The sequence below is a fragment of the Euprymna scolopes genome, chromosome 23 (genome assembly GCF_053919585.1).
Source record: "Euprymna scolopes isolate OS-2025 chromosome 23, ASM5391958v1, whole genome shotgun sequence".
Lineage (NCBI taxonomy): Eukaryota > Metazoa > Mollusca > Cephalopoda > Sepiida > Sepiolidae > Euprymna > Euprymna scolopes.
The window spans coordinates 67432984-67452204 of NC_136504.1; the positions used below are offsets into that span (position 1 = coordinate 67432984).

The following is a 19221-nucleotide window of genomic DNA, read 5'->3' on the forward strand; positions in this document are numbered from 1 at the left end:
GATTCATAACATTTGGACAGCAACTGGAAAAACCCAACTTCAAATCTTTTCTTTGTAACACGATTAGACTATTCATATTTGGATTCATCGGCCTACTGTTCTCATCTTGAGTGTGATTTTGATGAATCCAAAAAATTTGAATAACCAATCCTCATCTCAAAAATCAGAAATGATTAAACTAACCAATTAGATTCAATTCCCATATACAAGACCATCGGGTTTAATGTGGTCATTCGTACTGAACAGATTTGGGATTTTGTGTCTTTTTCAAAAATTCTTATATTTGCATTATTCGGACTACTATTCTTATCTTGATCGTTATATCACAATGTTTCGGCTGATGTAACTTCCAAACTTGTTCAGGTATATCTTTTTGAACTTGGAAATCTTAGTAGTTCAAATAATCAAAATTATCACCTCATCTAAAATAGTTCAAAACAACTCTGAAATAATTTACTTACTTTATGTAAAGAGAAAAAAGCTTTCACTTCTTCTGATTCAGGCCCTTGACATGACAACAGCAAACGTCTTAGTTGATCAACAGGTCGAAGTTTAGAAACAATGTGGCATCCCTATAAAAATAACAAAAAATAAAAATCAATAGGTAAAATTTAATTGTGGGCATTCCCTGCTTTGGGGGGGGGGTAACTAAAGGACAGGCAATAGACCAATCCTCCTTGTTGAAAGTAGTTAAAAAAAAACATTTGAAAGAAAAAACAGATTAATTTCCTAGTTCATACATGTAAACTGAATAACCCATTGACATTGGGCAATATTTTAAAATGACCCTTCCCCCCTTTTTAAAATCATGGTTTATGTACTTTTGTAATTTTTAAAAATTATTTAACATTAACTGGTATGTATTTTTAATACAATATTCAATTTATGGTCATTCTTGTTCAAATTTGTTTTTGTTAGATAAAAAAAAAGGAAAGATGGGGGTTTTCATTTAATTGGAAAAAAAAAAAATTTAAAAACAATATATAACAGATCAGTTAATATATAAATCATGATTTTTCTAATGTCAATAACATCGCCTGTAAATGAAACAATTTTACAGCCATTCAGAATTTGTTTATGATTGTATAAAGAGGTGGAAAGAGCTTAAAACAAAACAATTTTTTTTTTTTTTTGTCAAGTCTATTTAATACCCCCACCAAAATTAGACACAAGGTTGGTTCAATGTGCCAGAATTCAGTTCCATTCTGGATAGGCACAAAATGTGCATTTATTATCAGATCCATTAACAGGAGTGTATCGGGAAATAAACCAATCCCAGTCCTGGAGGAGGTAATGCCCAGGACTGAATAGAAACCATACGCCTCTATGACTGGAGCTGGAATGCTCTCATTCAAAATGAAATGTATGCAATGTGTATCTACATATGATGTTCATTTCATTTCTGGTAAACATAAATGTTGTAAGGTTGAAATAAACTTTCATCTGAAACTGCTTCCATCTCTTTTTTTTGAACATATATAGCTCAAGATAGCTCAAACCAAATGAAACAAATATTTCCATATTTTCCCCTTTTTTCTTTTAAAATGTAAATGAATAGATTTTGGAGATTTACTCTAATAAAACAATAAGTGCTAAATGTCTATAATATTTTTGTTCAGTCTTTTTTCTTGATGGAAAAATTTTATTAGATTTCGAATAAACAACTTTTTTCCAGTGTTTCTTGAAATATGGATATGATAGGTCATAATAGTACTATATCAAATGTTTTTGATAAAATAAATTAAATTGGTTCAGTTGGAAATTAAACAAAAAAAAAAAAAAAAAAGTTTTGTTTTTTTAAAGGATGAAAAGCTTTTCATTTTATTGCATTTAATAAAACTAAATTGAATAAAAAAAATATAAAGCCCATCATTCTTTGAATAACCTGAGAATTGATGAAAACAAATTTTCTGGGCTTCTCATTATGTTGCGTGACTACAATTGGAGGATCAGTTTGTTGCTTGAAGTCACCACGGATTTCAGATTCTGACACAGGCACCTCACACATGGTCCAGGTGTTGCCATCGAGAATAGCATTTGTCTGAAAGAAAGACAAAAGGTTTATTATGCATATGTCTAGTTTTTAAACGACTTTATATGTCCACCAGAAAATATAAAATTTCTAGTCAAAAAACACTTCCTGATGAGAAGAGATCTTTTCATTTCCAATGTTAACTTGTTGTTTTTGTTAGTTTTTTTACCCTCCTAATCTCATTTTTACAAAATTATTACAATGAATGCAAGAATTGAAACCAGGCAAATTTTTCAGGAAACTCAATTTGTTCCTGAGAATTTTTTTTTTTTTTTACAAAAATCTACAATTATCATCATTGCTCAAAATACACCAAAAGTTATTAATAGGTTTCATGAAGCATTTACTGGTAACCCCCCAAAACTTGTTTATCCTCCAATGAGGACGGAGAAATTTCCCCAATATTGAAATTTTTCAGAAATATACTTATTACCCTATTTATGTACTTAAGTTAAAATATTAGCCTGTTTGTATCAGTTTGGAACAAAATTAATGAATTAAAAAAGTCAATTAAAAATAAAATATTGAAGCACTCTCTTCTATGACCTTCCATCTATCCATAAGATTTATAATGCTACTCATAACATTTATTAGATTTTAAACTGAAATAGGAAAGCAACAGATTTTAGATTTATTTTTATGTAAATTTTAATCCACTCAAATGATTTTTCAAACTTTTGAAGAGGTGGTAATCTGTTGGTGTGAGGTTGAGAGAATATGATGGGTAATGTATTCCAAGAGAATTGCACTATTTCATTTTTTAAATATCTAAAGAATAACATGTTTTCTTAGTATAAAGTGAATATGCAGCAAAGACAAAATTAGTATAGAAAGCAACTAGAGATTTACATGTTCTTTTTTTCTTTCTTACAATCATGTTGTGGAATTAACAACTAGAAGTACCAAAATGGTAATCTATTGAAAACCTACAAATTCTTACACTATATCAACATGAAATAAGAATTCTATACAGAGCAGAAGGGTAACAAATTTCATTTGCACATGTGTTGGTGAAATCAGAGCGCATTTCTGGGATATCTTTTTTTTTTTACATCGTCTGGGATATCTTTTATAACTACACTTCCAATTTACAGATGATAAATTGATATTTTTCATATAAAACAAACTATATTTTTTCACTAATATTAAATTTATGCTTAATCTTACCTTTGTCTCCATAAGTACACTATTGAAAGGAAGGCAATCACCACTGATTGTCCACAGTAGATCGGTTTCTTCAGAATGAGACTGTACCATTAATAAAGTACCTAAAACAAAAGCATGTGAAAACTTGACAATTTGTAGCTGATAGATTTCAAAATATAATAAACTTATTAATGAAATAGCAGATAAAATCAATTAGGCTTTAGTATATAAAAATAAAGAAAAATCACAATAGGAAAAATTGTAGTTTGGAGTGAAAGAAAGAATAGGTTTTAAAGTAATTATATTTAGGACAGTAGTGGGCGGAGGGGAGAAAAATGTTGATTTTGGTTTATGACAAATTCCTTAAAAGTATACTTGAAATTAGAACAATTTATGGAATGGGCTTAGAGACAAAAATTACGAATGTTTAAATTATGATAGACATAACAGAAATTTAATATTGTTGAATTTAATATTGTTTATGTTAATTGCAACTCTTGTATTATTGAATAATTCACCAAGTTATAAAAATACAGATAATAGATTTTGAATAATATTAAGGTCAACTAAAATGTCAGTGTTTATGGAAAAGAAAACTGAGGCAACATTCACTGTTGCTGCAACTTTAAATTTTGAAAATAAATGTGAGCACGATTCAAAAGGACACATCTTGACAGATTTTTTATTTTTGACTTACGGTTTGATTGTTTATGATAGATTCAAGATTTTTGTAGCAACATATCCAATATTTAAAAATATTTTTGGAAACTATTCCTAGACAACATACAGTCTAAATGAAAAGATTTTTAAATATGTCTTTAAAAATTTTATTTTTATAAATCTCAAAAGTCTGTTTTTTTAAAGACGTGCATATAACAAAATGTGCTTATAAATAAAACTATATATTCTTTAAGCTATTAGTAAAATGTCTTGTAAATAAAATAAGGTAAATTTTTTTGCAGAGATAAAATTCAACAGGAAATTGGAGAGGTGGGGGGGCAAAATGTGTCGGTTTGGTTATATTGTTTAATCTGGGGTGCCTCAAATCCACTTGAATGTGAAAAATGTAAATGTTAGGATATTTTTCAGCTTTGCAAACTGAAGAAAGGGGGTCAGCAATCTTCGCCCACCCACACATACAATAAGCAAAACAAATTGGAACAAATGAATTAGAATAGAAATATTAAAATAATTAGAAATATTTTTTAATAAAGATGGAAAAATAATTTTACCCCGTTTATAATGAGCCAATCGTACATTGGTAGGACGTCTTTGTTCAGCGTTAGCAGAAAAGCCAGGAGGTAGGCGGACGTGAACCAATTTCAACATGGTAGGACACTTACGGGAATAGATTTTCTGACCAAAAGGCTTAGCAGCATAATACAGTCGCACACCTGAAGAAAAGAAAATTTAATTTTCAGATTTCCGACTCCAAATTCTTAACCTATTCAAATGAGAAGCGGACTAAAAAAGACATTGACTTGATAAAACATTAATTTCAAAATTATAGTAAAAGTGTAGCAAGTTTATGCAAAAATGAAATTTAGAAATTATTTTCAGTATTAAATTCATAGACATTATCAAGTCCCTCTTTCAGTATCTTTTTTAACTAAGGAATAACCACTTATCAAGGCTAAAAGCCACTTTCGGGTTAACGGTTAACGAGAGATAGATTGTCAGCTGAATGATGAATATTATGAAAGTTTGTATATTTTTGAGATAAGGATTGAGAAATATTTTTGTATTATTTGGATTGTTTAAACTATTGGTCTCATCTTGGTTGTTATTCTCACGTTTCGGCTGATGTAACTTCCAACCATATTCAGGGACATATTCACACTGGATGCTATTGGTGAATATTTTTTCTTCCGATGAGCATAGCCATTAGAATTCAAAATGGAAAGAGCATCAAATCTCTTTTTTTTTTTTTTTTTTTAATATAAATCTGGGTTCATATAGTTTTGGTATGATGTTTTTACATTTTTGATTTGATGGTTTATTTTACCAGCATATCAATCCTTTTAGGTTATTTAATGCTGAAGAGATTGATTTAATTTGTTTTTGCTTGTGAAAGTTTTTTTCTTTTTATATATATTTTTTTTAGATGTTAGTATGATTATTGCAATTTGATGGGTGTTAGTTGTATGTTATGTGTTTTGAGGGTGCTTTCTTTTTCCAATTATATTTTATTATATAGCTTTGTTGCTTTTAACTATAGTAGATTATGGTATACTTTGTGGAAGAGGTCTTTTAGACTTTTCTTGTAATATTGCTTTTGAGTTTGTTGGAAATCTTTACAATTAGAATATTTTTTACGATATATGGTTTTTGACATGCGATATAAGTTGGTGCTTCTTCATCCTTTAGTAGGTATGAGTGATAGTGTCCTATTTCAACTTCCTCCCTTCTTGTCATCTTTTTATTAGAGATTTTTTGTTTTTCTTTGAGGTTAAGCTTTATTTAATAGAGTTTGTTGTTTTTGCTGGAATTCCACGACTCTTGCCATTTAGATATATTTGTTAATTAGGGGTCTGTAATAGCATACTTTTGTATTGCTAATGTTTATTTTTTTATGATTTTTTGCAGCTGTGTCAACTTTTCCATTTCCTTTGGATTCGGTGTGGCTGGAATCCAGCAGAAGATAATGTTTGTGTTTTATAATTTTTTGTAAGAGATTGTGTGCTTTTTTTTTGTTTAACGGCATATCAACCCTTCGTGGGTTATTTAATGCCAAATGCAGTTATTTTGGGAATAGTATTTGATGTTGTATCCAGTTATTTTATATGCAATTTTTATTCTTCAAGATCCTTGTATTTTCAATCGTTAGTTCGTAGCTTTTGATTTGGTTGTTTTATAGTGGATTTTGTCATTTTTGTTCTCTGCCTTGCAGAATATGTTTGGGTTTTGCAATGGGAGGGGGAAAAGGGTTACAGTATTATTAAGTCCTGTATTATCAATGTAGTTATATTGTTGATAGTGTTTTTATATTCAAATTGTCCTCATTCTTAAGGAAGGTTTCTTGGAGATAAATAACCAAAGGATTAAATTTGGTTTGCAACAATAAAATTTCATTGTAATTTGCCTTCAATCCATGGCAATTCCATTGGATTTTCTTGTAATTCATGAGGATTTTTTTTTTTGGTTTGAGGAGTAACTTTAGTTTCCATGTCTTCTAATTCTGTAAATTTATTTGTAGTAGTAGTAGTGGCTTCTGTTTGTGGTAATTTCTTTATATTATTTTGTTTTTTGGTAGATGTATTTTTTGTTTGTTTTTCAAGTATGTTTTTTTCACCACGGGGAAGACATATTGGTGACCTGTGTGGTTTTTCTTTTAACTGATTTTGTTTTTCCTTAGTTTCGTCTTTTTCAGCATCTGCACAACGTACTGGTGATTTTTGTGGTCATTCTTTTGATCGACTTTGTTTTCTTGGATGTTCTGATTTTGGTTGAGAATTTGTTTTATTGGTAACATTAGTTGATGATTTAATGGGATGATTAATTTTTGATGATATGTTTGGTTTGATTTCATTTATAAATTTGGGCCAGTCGTTTGGTACCAATTCTAACAATTTCGTATTTGGAGTCTTGGATAGTGATATTGGATGATATACAACTTGAGGTGACTTGAGAGTATGTCTTTTCCTTCATGTATTCATCTACTATTTTCCTGGCTTTGAGGAAGATGTTTTTGGTATGTTTTATTGACACTACTTTCTTTTCTTTCTTCCAGATTCTGCATGCTCTAGCATAAGCAGGATGGTTTTCTCCACAATTTGCACATTTGCAATCAAGATTGCAGTCATTGACAGTGTGGTCTGGATCTCTCTGGCCACATCTGCCACACACTGCTCGTCCCCTACATGCATCCTCATGGTGCCCAAACTTCTTTTTCAACATTGAACCCAATTTTGATTTCTTTTGGGATAGTGAGTCTATCGAACTGCATAAGTGTTCATATGTATAGTCTGATTCTCTTTTTATTGTAATTCTTTTAACGTTTATTACTCCTTGGTTTTTTAAGTTCTTTTGTTATCTCTTCAGTAGTGCACATTGATAGGTCTTTCGATTTTACTACATCTTTGGATGTATTCAGATTCTTGTGTGGATAAGTTTTGATATTTATGTTGTGGAAAGTTTTCATTTCTAGGAGAAAAGTGGCATGTTTTTCTCTTTCCACTTCCACCAGTAGGGTTTTATTTTTTAAAGTGTTTACATTTTTGGGGGTAATATATACTGATATAATTTTATGTAATATAAACAGTGATAAGTCAGTTATTTTGGTTTCTTCGGTGGATTCCAATGCTATAAATTTTGAGGATGTTTGATGTAGTTCATTATCTGAACTATCCGAGTCGACATGTTGGCGCTTGGAGTTTTTATACTTGGCCATATATATATATATTTTAGATTCATTGTTTATGCTCCCCACCCACCTCAGACTCCAATATTGGAATATTGGGGCATGTTAAGGGGGAAACCCATTCACGTTGTCATACCAGGGCTACATAAATAGTATACATGTTCCAAATGGGAGCCATGAGCACCCATAATCCTTTAGTTACACAAACCAAGTCATTTGTGGTAACTTCCGGCACTATACAGCCATGTCATGACTTTAATCATTTGGCACATTTGACCCTAGCCACCACCTTCTAACACATGGAAAAGAGGGGAAAATATGTATATAGTTTATAGTGGTACAGGGTAGAACTGTATTTGTTACGGTTTAGAGAAAATTGATAGAAAAGTAGAAGATGTGTTAGGGCTTGACGTAATTAGCCGATTGATCGGATCAGGCTCCTCCGACCATCCGTCTAGCCCTGTACGAGGCCAAAGTGGAGTGTTGCAACTGATTTCTTTAATTTCTCTAGATATCAGTTGCTCAGCCACCAGGATCCTTTTCTGAGTCATTACGGGTCGCCACCCACGCCCAACAGGTGGCCCCTTTGAGAGGCTTTTACCAAGACCGTCTTAAAAGACAAGATGGCCGGTGGGCAAAAATAATTTAATCTGCTGACGTCATCGCGGATAGTCCATACCGGTGACACCGGTAGTCACCGGTAGGCATTCGTAACGTCTTGAAGTCAGTGTAATATTTCTTTTTTTATTAAAATGCCTTCACGGTGCATCGTTCCAACTTGCTGAGGAAATTATCGTAAAGGACCAAAAAGTGACAGTATTTTCATTTCCGAAAGATAAAGAATTATAATGCAGTAAAAAAAAAAGATTTTACACCATCTCCATTCAGCAAAGTAAGTTTTAACGTGCTCCCCCCCTGTATTCAACACGATGTAACTATAATTTAATTCAATATTATCATCCTAAATGTTCTACCATTCAAAAGAAGAAGCTTCAAATAAATTGCTAATATTAAAAAAAAATTTTTTACAGCATACAAAACTAATGAAAATGCGAGACAACATCGACTCTTTAAAACACGATTTTTTTAAGCTGTTGTGACACACGTTTTAAAAATCTAACAATAATTTATTTTTCTGAAATTTTTTCAATATTTAAAAATAAATTATGCCGGCTGATAAAATTTTTAAACTTTTTTTTAAAGCTAGAAAGATAAAATTAAAAAATACTTATTTATATATATATATATATATATATATATATATATATGAAACTAAACTAAAAAAAAAAAAAAAAAACGCGCGTTCACTCGTGGTCTTAAACAGTCTTGGCCTTCGGGACCAGATCAAAGTGTAGTATCTGTTCTCCAGATGCTGCATTCTATTTCTTGTTCTCTTTCGGTGGAGGAGAAATCCTTCACGACTGAGACAATTTTTATTTTTGTACCTTTTCTCCACGTTAAAAAACGACCCTGGTGTCTAACTCTGTCCCGTGGGGAGGCATAGTAAATAAGTACAATTCATTTCATTAACGTAATTGGGTTTGTATTACTGTACACATAGATTCGAAAAAGTTGTCAAAAACAAATATGTAACAAATAAATGTTATCAAAGGCAAGATAAGTTACTTTTCTACCAAATATTTTTCGTGTTTTTATTCAATGTAACAAGTTTATTCAGCTCGAAAAACATAGTGTTTACCGATGTATTCGAAAATTCAAGATGGCGTTTGATTCTCTCTTTAACACGGTAAGTTTGGGATAAGGTGTTATAAATAAAAAACTATACAACATACTATTAAAAACCCGCCGAATATATGTCACCTATGTCACGGTAACATATATTGAGCGAGTTTTTAACAATATTTTATCCGGTTTTGTATTTATAACACCTTTTCCCAAACTTACAGTGTTAAAGAGAGAATCAGACGCCATCTGGAATTTTCGAATACATCGGTAAACACTATGTTTTTCGAGCTGAATAAACATGTTACATTGAATAAAAACACGAAAAATATATCCAGTTTGGCAGAAAAGTAACTTATCTTGCCTTTGATAACATTTATTTGTTATATATTTGTTTTTTGACAACTTTTTCGAATCTATGTGTACAGTAATACAAACCCACGTATTTTAACAAACTGAAAATATGGATATAAAAAAATGATTTTGCATGTTATTTTTGTTATGTGGTGAAATAATCTTAAATAAGAAACATGATTTTTTCTTTAGGTTAATTTTTTTACTGTGCAATATTTCATGAATTTATTAAAAATATTGTTTTTGATTTTGAAAAAATATTGTGGTTCATTTTGATTAAAAAATATTCATTTTGATTAAAAAATATTCATTTTGATTTAAAAAAAAATATTCATTTTGATTTAAAAAAAAGTTTAATTTTAATATTTGTTTATTGTCTTAACTCATATCAAATGTTTTGCTTGTGTTCTGCTTCAAATATTCATAATCTTACATGCATAATTTTCATTTAATTATATTAAATAAACTTCAAGTTTATTTCAAATCAAATCGTGTTCCTTCACTTTTTTAAAATGTAATTTATAAGTAATTAAAGAACGCATTCTAATCTTTAAAATCTATAATACAACGAAATATTCAATTGCTTATAATATACTTAAACAAATAACTTGTGTTTTTTTAAAATTTTTTTATTATTAATATTAGATGAGTTTCAGTATAAATCGTGTTCTTTCTTTATTTCTTTATTTTAATCCAATTTTGAAGTTTTGTAACGCTGTCTGTAAAAATTACTGTTCATTATTGACAGTCTAAGAGTTCCACATATCTTGCTTGTTGGGACCTCGGCGATGACGTCATTTTTTCAGCTGACCGGCCATCTTTATAACGAAGGCCACGCTTTTACTCTCTGCATGGGGGCAGTCGGTGTATTCTAATGCCTCACTGACGGGGTTGGGAAGTAGGGGGGGGGGAAGAAGAGGAAAGGGGAAGGGGGCTGTTGTTTTTGTTTTTGCAGAACATAATTAAGTTTTACAAAAGAGAATAGAAAACAAAAACAGAAGTTTAATGTAGGTGCATTTCGTCTCAGGAAGCCACTAGACAGCCTGATCTGGTAGAACCAGTTGTAAGAGATTGATGATTAGGGGGTTGTTTAAGTTTTTGCTTTTTAGTGACATTAAAACTGATAAGGAGTCTGAGAGTATTATGTATTTGTTTGAGTTGTTTTTAAGAGTGATGCTCAAGGCTAATTCTATGGCTGTTGTTTCAGCACTGAAAATTGAACTGCTGTCTGGAAGGCGTTTTGATAGTTTAATATTGTTAGATATGACTGCATTTCCAACTTTGTTCAGGTCTTTAGATTCCTCTGTATATATGAGTGTCTCATTTGGGTACTGTCCTAATATGGTGCTGAGATTGTCTATATAGATTTCAGGGTGTGTCTTTGGAATATTTTGTTAAGTTTAGGATGATTCTTGGTTGTTGTAGTAGCCAGGGAGGGTTTTCAGGAAATTTGAATTTGTGGATGTTGTTTTTGTCTATTAGATAATTTTCTGATACATTTTCCATTTATAGTCTGTAGGTATTTTATGGCATTTTTTTCTTTGCCTAAAAGGTTTCAGTACTAGGGCTGGAAGACACAGTTGTATGTGGGATTGTTACGCTTGAGTAAAGTTTAATATAGTATTGAAGTGCTAGTTTTTCTTGTCTCAAGGAGTGTGGATATTCAAAGGCTTCTGCATACAGAATGCTTGTTAGTGAAGTTCTGTAAACTCCTTAGAATCATTCTGAGTCTTTGCTTGCGAATTGTTTCCAAATCTCTTAAATCAGACTTTCTAGCAGATCCATAGATGAAGCTGGCATAGTCCAGCTTCAATCTGATAAGTGATCTGTATATCTTCAGTAGAATTTTTCTGTGTTCCCCAATCTATATTGACAAATACTCTCATTAACTGTATTGATTTATTTAGTTTTGAGATAATTTACGTGTGCTTTATATGTTACCATTTTGTTGAAAATTATGTTCTACTTAGGAATTCATGTTTTTCAACTGTGGATATTTCTTTGTTATTAAGTTTGAGAGATGGATGAAGATTTTATTCCCGACAGAAATGTAAACACTTAGTTTTTGTTTGGGTGAATTTGAAGTCGTTTATGTTGAACCATTTGCTAATCTTGTTAAAACATTGCTGTAATTGGCATTAAATAGTGTAGATATGTTTTTATCTGTAACAGATCAGAAAGTCATCGACATATAGAAAAGAATCTACTTTGGGATTTTGACAATTTTGTTCATTTTGAAAAGTGTGACTGATAATATACTTCTCTGTAGTATTCCCATTTCTTGCTTGTAGATTTCAGAAAGAGATTTCCCATATAAAGATTCCAACGATTGGATTATGACATTTTCTATGAATGTTGGTAGCCACCTTTGAGTCCGGATTTGTTAAGTTCTAACATTATGCCATGTCTTCTAGAGATCAAAAAAAAAAAAATTGCAATGGAATTTTGATGAAGACATTTCTGATAAGCGTTTCTAAGCGGATTACTTAGTCAACTGGTTTTGTTCTTTTCTGTAACCAGCTTAAAAGTCAGTTCATAGATTGTTGGTTTCTAGAGTCCAAGTTAGTCTGTTATTGGTTAGGCAAATGTGTCTATAGCTGGAGAGGTATTTAAGCTTTCCACTGCTGGATGTGTTAAACTTGCGTAGAACAGTTTTGCTTGGCTTGATAGCTTTTCTGTTAGGGATACATTTTTCTGCTATGGAAATTATTGTTTTGGTGAAGTATGTAATTCGATCTTGGTTTTTGAGTTGAGAGTTAGTTATTCCAGTTTGCTTTTTTTGAGGTTCCATTCTAGGATTATCGGAAGTGGTCACTTCCACAAGTGTCATTGTGTATTGACCATGAAAAGTCGATTGTATAATGTGGGAGAGTGTGAGAATGTTTTCTTGTTGTGTTTGTTAAATTTACCGTTAGACGTGATTAACCAATTGATTGAATCGGGCCTATTCAACCTCCTGTCTAGCCCAAGTAAGAGCCAAAATGGCCTGTTGTAGTTTATGTCTTTATAATATCCTGGGCATGATTAGCTCAACCATCAGAACTTGTACTTAAGCATCACGGATCACCATCCATGGTCAACAGGTGGTGCCATTGAGAGGCTTTTACTCTCTGCAGGGTGGTGATTGAGGTATTCTAATGCCCTCTCAACAGGACAGTACATTTTGGAAATGAGGATTGATAAACGTTCCGAGAATAACACCAAGATGAGAACAATAATGTGTCAATACAAATAATACAAAAACACGAGAGAATTGAAAATGATGAGTGATCCCCTTAAGTAATCCAATTTACCAAATTTCCACGACTAACGATTACTACAATATTGTCCCATTGACTACCATACACTCATTCACCCTTATCCTCGAGTGGCCTACGGGCCTTGATGTGGTGACTCCTTTGAAAAAAAAAAAAAAAGCTGCACGTGAGATGACGCCACAAAAAAAAAAAATAAATAAATAAATAAATAAATAAAATAAATAAATAAAAAATGATGAATGTGAGAAGTGTGAAGGGCCAACGTTGCCTTCACATTTTCGCCAAGTTTCAGAAAAAAATTTAATGGATGAGGCAAAAGTTATGGGGTAAAAAGTGTCATACCACAAGATACCATAAAGCAGTTTTTTTTTTGTTTTTTTTTGCATATAACAATATATAATATGCCCCTGACATATCAAAACTTCCCTGGAGTTTCTTTTTTTAATTATTATTTTGTTTTAATACATTTTTATGTGATGGCCTATTTTAAAGGAATTCTGATTAAATGAAGCTTTTCTGTAGCTGGAGTTTTCACCATGTAATGTAATCCTTGCTTCATCGTGTTATACATATTACCACATTCATTGAATATCTACCTCTAGTTGTAAAATATTTCATTTATGGCAAAATATTTTATATTTATATTAAGTCATTCATTAGATTAGATATTTCTCATTTATTTTGTAGATGAGATCAGGGGTGTTATTTGTTTTTTGGTTAAAATAAATTATTTTCACTTTCATTGCTCGTCCCTTAAAAAACAAAAAAAACAATGTTCCTATTTACGTTACAAGGGCAAACTTAGACACAAGGTTGGTTTTTTTAATATGAGGAAAATTCAGCTTCCCAAAAAGGGTCATTCTAGATTGTAATAAAAAATGAAAATTGCCTCAATCTAGAAAGATTGCTCCTTGACTGAGAGAAAACAGAAGAGATTAAGTGTAGTGTCAGGACAGATACTATACTAACTAAAAGGCCAAGAAGAAAAAGACAACACTACCTGCTTGAGTAATGGCAACCAGATGAATATTGGAAGACTCAGAAGACGTCAATGCTGCTATATGGATAATCGGCTTAAAAAGTGAAGGATCAATTGTCCTGGGAGAAAAACAAACAAGAAAAAAGAAAACTATAAACAAATCAATCCAAATGTAATATTTTTTAATCTCAGATAAATTTACAGATAGCTAGATATCATAAAATACATTTAGAAGCTTCAGATTTTGTAACAAATTGGGGTGGATTTAAAGAACCAAATATGTTAGCGAATATTTGAATGCCTAATTTACATAACTATTTTTTAAACAGTTCCTAATAAGCTAATGTTAAATGCTATTCATTTACAATTTTATTGTCCTAATTTTCCTATATATATGTAATAGTTTTGGTCACATTAACAGGTATTAGAGTAATTGTATATAAAAAAGAAATAAATAAACCTTTTTAAAATATTTGTTAATGCTCAAAGAAAATAATTTTAAATTCAACAAACATAGCTAAGTAGAAAGATATACAGAGACAGATTAGAATAGTTCCTATAGTGAGACGAGAAGGTGACAAACTGCTACATCTTTTTCTCTACAATTTCCTTTTTTATCATCCTTCAATTCAATGCTTGTTTTGATCCCATAGACAAATGCTTTACATTTGTGTTCAAACATTCCTTTCCAGCCTTTCCAAGAACTGGCTTGATTTTTTGAACAAGTTGCACTGTTTATAAATTGTAAGTAAAAAAAGAAAAGAAAAACCAACTCCCCACTAATGTTCAGGCAAATTAATTTGTCTTTATTACAGCCTTATTTAAAAGGATGAATGAATTTATACCAAAATCCAAAAAATATTAATGTTTATTTATATGAATAAATAGAAAAGTTATGAACGTATGAAGAAAATGTTTATTATTTAAAATTTTGGTTTCAAAACTTTGTTAAGCGATAATGAGCTGGCAAAACCAAACATTTGTAAATAATTCAACAAATTAGTGTAGTATCAATCTAAGTAGAAATAAAAGCCTTCTTTTTTAGGCAATTCTAAAGAAATTAGTTATATAAAACCTAATCTATTCGGTGTAATTTAGTTACATTTATAGTCCCAATTTACTTGTCTTCTCATGAGAGCAGTGTTAAACACAAGGCTAGTTTTTAATGTGGAGAAAATGCAACTCCTAAAAAACAGCCTGGATTGAGACAAAAATTCTCAGTCTATATTGATCTCTCACCCATTAATCAAGGACAAAAAAGATGAAGTATAGTATCAGAACAGATACCACACTTTGTTCCTAGCAAAAAAACAAAAAACAAAACTACAGTTTCAACTGAAAATGTAAAGAGAAAAATGTGTGTAGGTAGAGGAAAGCAGAGAGGAAGTCATCATTTAATGAAACAAAAGTCATTAAAAATAAAAATAAAAATAAAAAATAAAAAAAGGGGGGGGCAGAAGTCTATTAAAAGGCAAAGAACTCACGTCTCTGAATCTATCATATTGGAGATTACTTTTTGTTGAATTAAATTTGTAATTTATTTTTGACTGCTTCATAAAGAAAAATAACTCCGATTTTTCTGTTTCATATTTTTAAAGCTACAGGATACACTTTGCTTTATTTAAAAAAAAAAAACAGACTATATTTCTTGAATGTTAAAAAAATTTACAAAAAATAAAAATAATTAAGCATGGCTTGAGAAATTCTTTATAAAAGTTTGTTTCTTTCATAGAAAGGTATTATTACTCTTAAGTCAAATTGTGTGCAAATAATTGAAAGAAAAATTTACACCCACAACTTTCCCCAGAAAGTTTAACTTGTAAACAATTTGGCTTCATACTAGTCAGCCATTATATCTATATAACAAAATTAGCACTCAGTGGAATTTTCGACTTCTGTCACCAAGAAGTTCTCTTGTAAAATTAAAATCTTATTTTGAAGAGTCAGTCTTTCATATGGATCATGCTATCAAGTTCTTCAAAATAATGATGATAATTTGATGCAATTCCCTGCAATAAAATATCAGATGAGGAATACTTTTCTTTATCAACAACAAATTTCTCTTGGTAAATATTAATACATTCTTACATTTGTTATCAATTAACAATTAAATGAAATTACATTTTTATATAGAATAAGAGGTGGACAGAATAATGAAATCTCTAAAATTTCACTTCTTTATTGCATGATGCATACTATTCCATAATCGGTGCATAAAGATATTTATCTCTACTTTCATACTACATTGCTTTCACAGTTTCAATATGATTGCCAATGTCCCTTTTATTGTTTTAATTTGTTCAATATTTAAAAATGTCAGCTATTAATTACAGAATTGCTATCAAAGTAGAAGTAAATTGATTATGCCTTTATTTTGTTCTAAAAAAACTCTTTAGTACAAATGATTTACAAATGTGATCAACGATGTTATAATTTAATGAATGTACAAAAAATTTTTTCTTCATCTAATTTTCCTGTTAATCTTTTAGTTTCCCTTCAAATTGAGTTTCCTAATAAAGAATTTTGTTTAAAAAAAAAAAAAACATTTTTTAATCAGCATTTCTTGCTTGTTACCTCTACCAAGAAGGTTATGTTTCCAGTTGAGTTTGTACCTATGTTTGTTTATTTGTGTAATCTAACATCTACATTAAATTGACCAATAATCACCAAAATTGATCAAAATATTGATCATGGTCTCACTTAGAAATGATTAAAGTATAAGATAGAACTGACTTAGAATATACATATAAAGGTCAAGGAAATAGATAAGGTGAAAATTACTTTTGGTGATAATCTTGGTTGGTTGGTTGTTTGTTTTTGTTTTACGGCATATCAACCTTTTTCAGGTTATTTAATGCCGAATCTAGTGATTTTGAGGAACGATTTTTTAATGGAGTATATTTGATTTTGAAGTCGGATTCTATTTAACCCATAGTTGGGACCCTAACAGGTACTACCACTCCAGGTCAGAGTGGACCTGGGAGCAATGGAAATTAAAGGGTGGCTCCACACTTCCAAAGGCCTGCAAGCTGGGGCCTCACCATCGGATATAGTTTTAGGTCATATCCAGGACTGTTGTATAAAGGGTTCTTTTTAAATTTTTTTAAGATATGAGAGTATGGTGTGGGGATTGTTTTTATCAAATAACTCTTTAATATTGTTTTCTTTGTAGAATCGATTTCTTACTGTTGCAAAATCAGTACATTCAATTAATATGTGTTTGATTGTGAGTCGTGTTTGATAAGGTATACAGATTGGTTGGTTTTCTTTTTTTAGGAGATATGAGTGGGTTAAGTGAGTATGGCCTATTTTTATTCTTGTTAGTTTGACTTCTTTTCTGTTTAGTTTCATATTTTGTTCTTGTTTTTTTATTTTTGGCATGATTTCGTGAAGTTTGTTGTTAGGGTGTTCATTCCAGTAGGTTTGCCATTTCTCTGTTGTATATGCGTTGATACGTCTTTTTAGATCTATATACGGAATTTTAAAATTTGCATCGATTGGGAGATTTAAGGCTTTTTTGCTGCTGACTCTGCTAATTCATTACCTTTAATACCGGAATGGCTCGGTATCCAGCAGAAAATGATTTCTTTTTTACTGTTTAATTCAGTTAATTTTTAGAGTAATTTTGTCCATCTTTTTATTTATTTATTTATTTTATTTATTTATTTATTTAATCGCTTTTAGCGTAGATTGGGAGTCTGAAAGGATTATAAATTTGTTTTTTTTTTGTTATTGGAGGCAAGTTTGAGGGCTAGGATTAGAGCATGTATTTCAGCACTGAAGATCGAGGTTTCTTTTGGGAGGTTTGATTGTTTTTTGATTGATTTATTGAGTATTGCTGCACTGGCTGTTGTGTTATTTTGTTTAGATCCATCTGTATAGATGTGTGTGTGTGGTCTGGATACTTTTCTTTGATTTTATCGAGATCATCATAAGTTATTGGATGAGTATGTTTCTTTTCATATTTACTTAAACTTAGGTCGATGTTAGGGGATACGATTTTCCAGGGAGGGGTTTTGAGTAGGACAGTTTCGTGAATTTTTTGTTATGGGTAGATTTGCTTCTACGTCCAAAGGTTTTGATTGCATTTTCTTTTTGGTCGAAAAGGTGTTTATGGTTTGGATTTAAAGTGCTTTTGTGTGCTGGGTTTGTGGGGTTGGCTGTAAGTTTTGTGTAGTACTTTAGACCAAGGTTTTGATTTCTAAGCATTGGAGGAGTTTCATGTGTTTCTGCATACAGGCTTTCTACAGGGGAGGTTGGAAATGCTCCTAGCACTAGTCTTAGTCCGGAGTGGCATATTGTGTTGAGGGTTTTAGATATAACTTTCTGGTGGATTGATATATGAAGCTACCATAATCTATTTTTGATCTAATTAATGCTCTATATAGTTTGAGTTGTGTGTTCTTGTCAGCTCCCCAATCTGTATGGGCGATGACTCGTAGGAGTTGTAATGCTTTATTACATTTGGTTTGGATGTGATTGATGTGTAGAACAAAATTTAGTTTTTTGTCAAAAATGATTCCCAGGTGCTTGTGTTCGTTTACGAATAGAATTTTTTCGCCTTCAATCTGTAAGGTTGGGTTAGAGTGGAGTTTGCGTTGGTTATAGAAATGGATGCATTTTGTTTTAGTTTCGGAGAATTTGAAACCATTTTTAGTTGCCCATTTATTAATTTTATTTATGTTATGTTGTAGTTTTCTTTCAATAGTGTGAGTGTATTTAGATCTGTAGCTGATTGAGCAGTCATCTACATATAAGGAGCTATGTATATCAGGAGAGAGTTCTTTTATAATATTATTGGTTTTTATGTTAAAGATAGTTGTTGATAATATGCTACCTTGGGGCACTCCTTCTTGATTTTGTGGGTCTGATAAAGTCGAGTCTATGCGAACTTGGAAATATCTGTCTGTTAGGAAGTTTTTTTATGAATTCAGGTAGTTTGCCTCTTAGTCCAATGTTGTGGAGATCTTTCATGATACTGTGTTTCCAGGTAGTTTCATATGCTTTCTCAAGATTGAAAAAAACATGTTACGCGTTCCTTATTGATAAAAGCTTCTCTGATGTAATTTTCGAGGTTAGTGATGTGGTCTATACATCCTCGATTTTTTTGGTATCCACACTGGATTTTAGAAATTATTTTGTTGTCATCTAGATACCAATTTCTACATATAGCACGTGACCACATGTGCTTTTACTTTGCCCTCATCAGCCGCTAACCAGAGGTGATGACAGTTTCGGTGGCAAAAGCAGGACTGCCACCCCTGGCGCCACCAGCAGCTATTGCTACTGGGCAAAGCAATAAATAGGATAAAAAAAAAAAAAAAAATTTTTTTACCTGGCATATTCAAGCCGAGGATAAACGCCGTTTTTTTCATTTTTTAACTTTTTAACCCCCCCCCTTCTTTCTTTT

General features: G+C 31.2%; 1 protein-coding gene across 3 annotated transcripts in view; it reads right to left on the bottom strand.

Annotated features, from left to right (window-relative positions):
- LOC145245972 (nuclear pore complex protein Nup155-like) overlaps positions 1-19221 on the bottom strand; it is a 141041-nt gene that overhangs the window by 70913 nt on the left and 50907 nt on the right. For all 3 annotated transcript variants that reach the window (XM_080107761.1, XM_080107759.1, XM_080107760.1), the window contains exons 11-15: positions 13833-13930; positions 4411-4572; positions 3200-3300; positions 1886-2041; positions 462-572 (exon numbers count right to left, since the gene is read on the bottom strand). In XM_080107761.1, coding sequence (XP_079963887.1) covers positions 462-572; positions 1886-2041; positions 3200-3300; positions 4411-4572; positions 13833-13930 — 628 coding nt within the window. The remainder of the gene's footprint in view (positions 1-461; positions 573-1885; positions 2042-3199; positions 3301-4410; positions 4573-13832; positions 13931-19221) is intronic.